Source organism: Leucoraja erinacea, chromosome 2 (genome assembly GCF_028641065.1).
Source record: "Leucoraja erinacea ecotype New England chromosome 2, Leri_hhj_1, whole genome shotgun sequence".
In the NCBI taxonomy this organism is placed as follows: domain Eukaryota; kingdom Metazoa; phylum Chordata; class Chondrichthyes; order Rajiformes; family Rajidae; genus Leucoraja; species Leucoraja erinaceus.
This window is the reverse complement of record NC_073378.1, coordinates 131,905,901-131,912,986: the sequence shown is the minus strand read 5'-3', so window position 1 is coordinate 131,912,986 and position 7,086 is coordinate 131,905,901. Positions and strand designations below refer to the sequence as shown.

The 7,086-nt window shown below is 54.1% G+C and overlaps 1 protein-coding gene across 1 annotated transcript in view; it reads left to right on the top strand.

Annotated features, from left to right (window-relative positions):
- LOC129706079 (maestro heat-like repeat-containing protein family member 1) overlaps positions 1 to 7,086 on the top strand; it is a 100,440-nt gene that overhangs the window by 25,054 nt on the left and 68,300 nt on the right. The window contains 3 exon segments of the mRNA XM_055650055.1: positions 946 to 1,086; positions 4,298 to 4,390; positions 5,279 to 5,357. Of these exon segments, the coding sequence (XP_055506030.1) occupies positions 946 to 1,086; positions 4,298 to 4,390; positions 5,279 to 5,357 (313 nt within the window).

Here is a 7,086-nt window from a genome sequence, read left to right as displayed (position 1 = left end):
TGGGGGACCCTCGGTCAGACAGCGGGGGTGGGGTCCAAAGACTGGGAAGAGGGACAGTGTGTGGAGTTGCTGCCTGGGGAGGTGCTTGAGGGGATGTGGGGAGAGGGAGAGCGGGGTGCGAGGACCAGAAGGGTTACTGATGCACACAGCTAGGTCCAACTCAATGGGCCGCATGGCCTCCCCGTAGAGTCATGGAGCTGTTCATCACGGAAACAGGCCCATTGGCCCAACACAGCTGCCGCATGGTGGCGGGGCGGTGGTGTGTGGGTGTGTGACGGTAGTGTCCATGTGAGCCAGGGCTGAGTTGGCTGAGCCGGGTGGTTGTTGGCGTGGTGTGTGTGCCGTGACGTTTGCCTGTGTCCGAGCCAGGCGGTTGTTGGCGTTGCCCGTGGCTCCATGCTATTGAGGAAGTGCAGAGTAGGTTTACATGGTTAATTTCCGGGATGGTGGGACTGTCATATGCTGAGGGAATGGAGCAGCTGGGCTTGTATACTCTGGAGTTTAGAAGGATGAGAGTGGATTTCATTGAAACATATAAGATTATTAAGGGTTTGGACACGCCAGAGGCAGGAAACATGTTCCTGATGTTGGGGGAGTCCAGAACCAGGGGCCGCAGTTTAAGAGTGAGGGGTAAGCCATTTAGAACGGAGACGAGGAAACACTTTTTCTCAGATAGTTGTGAGTGTGGAATTCTCTGCCTCAGAGGGCGGTGGAGGCCAGTTCTTTGGATACTTTCAAGAGAGAGCTAGATAGGGCTCTTAAAGATAGCGGAGTCAGGGTATATGGGGAGAATGCAGAACCGGGGTACTGATTGGGAATGATCAGCCATGATCACATTGAATGGCGGTGCTGGCTCGAAGGGCCGAATGGCCTACTCGTGCACCTATTGTCCATTGAGCCGAGACGTTTGCCCGTGTGTGAGCCGGCGTGTGTTTGCCTCGGCAGCTGCGGAGCAGTGTGGTGGAGGCAGTGGGGCAGATGTCACACCTGATGCCCCATGACAAGCTGGAGGAACAGTTGCCCAGGTTGATCCCCGGCATCCTCAACCTCTACCGGAAACACTCTGACCACCTCCACATCACCCAGGTAAGGGGCGCGCTGCTCACAACCTCCACCCCTACTCACCATCAACCCCAACACTCATCCACGCCCAAACCCTAACCCCGACCTCCCCAAACCAACATACTCACTGCCTAACCTCCACACCAACCAAACCACCTCCCAATGCCAACTGGTCACAGGCAAACACACCACGCCACAACCGCCGGGCTCAGACACGCCATCTCCAGTCCTCCTGATGCCCCGACTCACCTTCACCGTAGCGAGACAAAAATGCTGGAGAAACTCAGCAGGTGAGGTAGCATCTATGGAGCGAAGTATAGGTGACGTTTAGGGTCGAGACCCTTCTTCAGGGGGGGCGGGAAAAAGAAAGGAAGAGGCGGAGACAGTGGGCTGTGGGAGAGCTGGGAAGGGGAGGGGAAGGAGGAGAAAGCAGGGACTACCTGAAATTGGAGAAATCATCACTTATACTCGCCAACCGAACTCGACCTCCCAACACCAACTCGAAACTCATCCCCAACCTCCTCACCACACACTCATCCTCATTAACGGAACCTTCTCCCAATACCAACTCTTACCTCCACCTTCCAACCCCGTCCTGACCCACACTCATCCTCGCCAACCTTTCTCCAATCCCCTCATCCTCCCCACCAAACACTCATCCTCAACAGAAAAAAAAAAACCTTTCCACCCAGAGAGTTGTGAATTTGTGGAATTCCCTGCCACAGAGGGTAGTGGAGGCCAAGTCACTGGATGGATTTAAGAGAGAGTTAGATAGAGCTCTAGGGGCTAGTGGAGTCAAGGGATATGGGGAGAAGGGAGGCACGGGTTATTGATTGGGGACGATCAGCCATGATCACAATGAATGGCGGTGCTGGCTCGAAGGGCCGAATGGCCTCCTGCACCTATTTTACATGTTTCTAACAGCCCCAACCCCACCTTGTCCAAACACCAACTCCCACTAACTACCACACCATCACACCACACACGCATCCTTGCCAGCCGAACCTTCTCCCAATAACTAGTGCCGCAGCCATTCCTCACCACCTCCATCACCTCCTGCCCCTCCTCGCCTTCACCGCCATCACATCCTTGCCAACTGAACCCTACCACCCTCTCTACTTCACATCTCCTCATCCTGACCTCCACACCACCACTCACCCTCACCCGCCCATGCCCCTGCCAACACCATCCTGCCCCTCCTCAACTTGGGTTCACAAGGTTAATTCCCGGGATGGCGGGACTGTCATATGCTGAGAGAATGGAGCGGCTGGGCTTGTACACTCTGGAGTTTAGAAGGATGAGAGGGGATCTTATTGAGACATATAAGATTGTTAAGCGTTTGAACACGCTAGAGGCAGGAAACATGTTCCCGATGTTGGGGGAGTCCAGAACCAGGGGCCACAGTTTAAGAATAAGGGGTAAGCCATTTAGAACGGAGACCAGGAAACATTTTTTCTCACAGAGGGTTGTGAGTCTGTGGAATTCTCTACCTCAGTGGGGGGTGGAGGCGGGTTCTCTGGATAGTTTCAAGAGAGAGCCAGATAGGGCTCTTCAAGATATGGGGAGATGGCAGGAACGGGGTACTGATTGGGGATGATCAGCGATGATCACATTGAATGGCAGTGCTGGCTCGAAGGGCCGAATGGCGTCCTCCTGCACCTATTGTCTATTGTCATAACCCCTCCTGACTCATTCACCATGCCAAGCCAAACAGACCATCCCCTCCATCCCCACACCAACTCATTCCTCACTGTCCCCTCCCCCTCCCGACCTCCACCACGACCAAACCTCCCGGACCAACCCATACACCCTCGCCCTTCCCACTCCCGACCTCCGCACCAAACACTCATCCTCGCCGGCTAAACCCCCCAACTCCTTGCCAACACGTCGTCGCACCTCCCCATCCCCTCCCTCCTGACCACCTCCCCCACACTCATTCTCAGCAGCCAAACCTGTCAATACCCTCATACCTCCCCCTCATACCTTCACACTCCCACCCACCCTCACCACCCCAATGCCAGGTCACACCTCCTCATCCCCCCCCCCCCATCATCACCCCCCCATCACCCCCCCCCCCCCCCCCCCCCCCCCATCATCACACACAATCTCACCAACATTGCATCTCCCCCCAACTCCAGCCTACACCTCCCCCTCTTTACCCGCATAGAGTCATCGAGTGATACAGTATGGAACCAGGCCCTTCGGCCCAACTCCCCCACACCGGCCAACGATGTCCCAGCTACACTAGTCCCACTTGCCTGCGCTTGGTCCATAACCCTCCAAACCTGTCCTATCCATGTACCTGTCCAACTGTTTCTTAAACAATGGGATAGTCCCAGCCTCAACTACCTCCTCTGGCAGCTTGTTCCATACACCCTTTGTGTGAAAAAGTTACCCCTCGGATTCCTATTAAATCTTTTCCCCTTCACCTTGAACCTATGTCCTCTGGTCCTCGATTCCCCTACGTTGGGCAAAAGATTCTGTGCATCTACCCGATCTATTCCTCTCATGATTTTGTACACCTACATAAGATCTCCCCTCATCCTCCTGCGCTCCATGGAATAGAGACCCAGCCTACTCAACCTCTCCCTATAGCTCACACCCTCTAGTCCTGGCAACATCCTCGTGAATCCCAACACCATTCAACCTTGCCAAATCCTCTCAACCCCAGGTCATAGCTACTACCTTCTTCCCCCCCCCCCCCCCTCTCCTCCCTTGCCCTCTCTCTCTCTCTTCTCTCTCCTCCCCGCTCCTCCCCCCCCCCCCTCCCCTCCCCCCTCTCCCCCTCCTCTCCCCTCTCCCCATCCTCTGCTCTCTCTCTTCACCCCCCCTCCTCCTTCCCCCTCCCCCTTCCCTCCCCTCTAATCACCCCTCCCTCTCTCTCCTCTCCACCCCTTTCTAGGGGTGGTGTGGCGGTGTGAGGGTGGGGGAGGGGGCAGAGTGGGGCAGTGAGATGTTGGTGTGGTGGGTGCGGATGGGAGAGGTGTTAGCGGTACGGTGGTGTGGGCGCGGTGGGGACATAGCGGTGTGGGCGGAGTGTGGCGGTGGGGGGGTGGGTGTTAGAGGGGAGGGAGGTGGTGGCGCTGCGGGCGGTGAGGTGGTGGTGCGGATGGGAAGGTTGGGTGGTGTGGTGGAGGGTGTTGGCGTGGGTGACGTGGGGCGGTGGAACAGGGCGGTGAGCTCGCCGCGGTGTGAACGGCCACTGCCAATGTCTAACCGGTGGCTCGACCCCCAGAGCCTGTGCCACGTGCTGGATGCCGCTGTGGAGATGGGCAGTCGTGTGCTGGAGACACAGATCGACAATCTGCTCAACACCCTGCACCCCCAGGTAAGGCGTGGGTGGATGGGGCTGGGTGTGGGGTTGTGTGACAAAAGCTGCCCCTCAGATCCATCTTCAACCTCTCCCCTCTCACATTGAGCTCATGCCCTCTCTACCCTGGGAGTAGACTCTGGGCATCCACTTTACCCTTGCCCCTCATGATCTTGTACACCTCCATATGGTCACTGGTGGCCAATTTACCTTCCCACACGCATTGAAAGAATGGAGCGGCTGGGCTTGTGTACACTGGAATTTAGAAGGATGGGAGGGGATCTTATTGAAACATATAAGATTATTTAGGGTTTGGACACACTAGAGGCAGGAAACATGTTCCCGATGTTGAGGGAGTCCAGAACCAAGGGCCACGGTTTAAGAACAAGGGGTAAGCCATTTAGAACGGAGATGAGGAAGATGGGGAAAAACTTTTTCACACAGGGTTGTGAGTGTGGAATTCTCTGCCTCAGAAGGCAATGGAGGGCGATTCACTGGATGCTTTCAAGAGAGAGCTCGATAGGGCTCTTAAAGATAGCGTAGTCAAGGGATATGGGGAGAAGGCAGGAATGGGGTACTGATTGTGGATGATCAGCCATGATCGCAATGAATGGCGGTGCTGGCTCGAAGGGCCGAATGGCCTACTCCTGCACCTATTGTCCATTGTCTTTGGGATGTGGGATGAAACCAAAGCATCTGGGGAAACTCAGGGAGAACGTGCAAACTCCGCACAGACAGCGCTCCGCGGAGGTCAGGATTGACTCCACCTAGGTCGCTGGAGCAGAGGGACAGTGGCTCTGCCAGCTGAGCCACAATGGCACTCTGGAAGATAAGACTTCAAGAAAGTTATTCACTGTATGTAGTGAGCAAATAGCAAACATCTGTGTCTCTCTTCTCCCTCCACAGATCTGCGCTACCTTGGATTACAACAACCACACGGCCGTCAAGAACCACAATGAGGTTCTCCGCTGCTTCACCGTCTTGGGTAAGGAGAGTTTGGGGGAAAAAAGCGTGTCGTTCTCTGGTGAAGGGTAGAGCCAATCCTTGAGAGGGGGCCTCTGTGTGGGGACCACGGAATCTAGGCTGACACCAACCGCAGAGCAGAACGAAGCTGAGCGTTTGACGCCACTGGGCCTCGACTCGCTGGAGATTGGGGTGGGACCTCATTGAAATTTACCGTATAGTGAAAGGCCTGGATAGAGTGGATGTGGAGAGGACGTTTCCACTGGTGGGAGAGTCTAGGACTAGAGGTCATAGCCTCAGAATTAATGGCCGTTCCTTTACGAAGGAGATGAGGAAGAATTTGTTAAGTCAGAAGGTGGTGAATCTGTGGAATTCCTTGCCACAGAAGGTTGTGGAGGCCAAGTCAACGGATATTTTTAAGATAGATTCTTGATTAGTACGTGTGTCCTGGATTATGGGGGGAAGGCAGGAGAATGGGGTTAGGAGGGAGAGATAGATCAGCCATGATTGAATGGTGGAGTAGACTTAGAGCTCTAGGGGCTGGTGGAATCAAGGGATATGGGGAGAAGGCAGGCACGGGTTATTGATTGGGGACGATCAGCCATGATCGCAATGAATGGCGGTGCTGGCTCGAAGGGCCGAATGGCCTCCTCCTGCACCTAATTTCTATGTTACATGACGGGCCGAATGGCCTTATTCTGCTCCTATCACTTATGACCTTATGATGATGAGCTTGGGGAGGTTGATATGAGCTTCGCCACTCAGTGCCTGACCTTTATCCTCCTGTTCCTGCACCATTCCAATGCCGCTAACGAGACTCCAGGACGCTGTGATTCCTTGCTAGTGCCAGGGTCCAGGACCTGTCTTTACCTTTCAACCCCATTCTCCTGCCCTCTCCCCATAACCCCTGACACCCGCACTAATCAAGAATCTATCAATCTCCGCTATTCGATAAGTTTCAAAGAGGTCACCCCTCATCCTTCTAAACTCCAGCGAGTTCAGGCCCAGTGCTGTCAAATGCTCCTCATATGTTAACCCACTCTTTCAATAGACAATAGGTGCAGGAGGAGGCCATTCGGCCCTTCGAGCCAACACCGTCATTCAATATGATCATGACTGATCATCCCCAATCAGTACCCCGTTCCTGCCTTCTCCCCATATCCCCTGATTCCGCTATGTTTAAGAGCTCTATCGAACCCTCTCTTGAAAGTATCCAGAGAACCTGTCTCCACCGCCCTCTGAGGCAGAGAATTCCACAGAGTCACAACTCTCTGTGAGAAAAAGTGTTTCCTCGTTTCCGTTCTAAATGGCTTACTCCTTATTCTAAAACTGTGGCCCCTGGTTCTGGACTCCCCCAACATCAGGAACATGTTTCCTGCCTCTAGTGTGCCCAAACCCTTAACAATCCAAAATGTTTCAATAAGATATCCTCTCATCCTTCTAAACTCCAGAGTGTACAAGCCCAGCTGCTCCATTCTCTCAGCATATGAGTCCCGCCACCCCGGGAATTAACCTTGTAAACCTACGCTGCACTCCCTCAATAGCAAGAATGTCCTTCCTCAAGTTTCCTTGGGTTATTCCTGTAAACCTCATTTAGTCACATGGACCATCACCGACACCTCCCTCCCCTACATTGATCTCACCGGCTCCATCACTGGAAATAGACTATCGACTGACATCTATTACAAACCCACTGACTCCCACAACTATTTAGACCAGTGATTCCCAACCTGAGGCCTAATGTCCGCTAA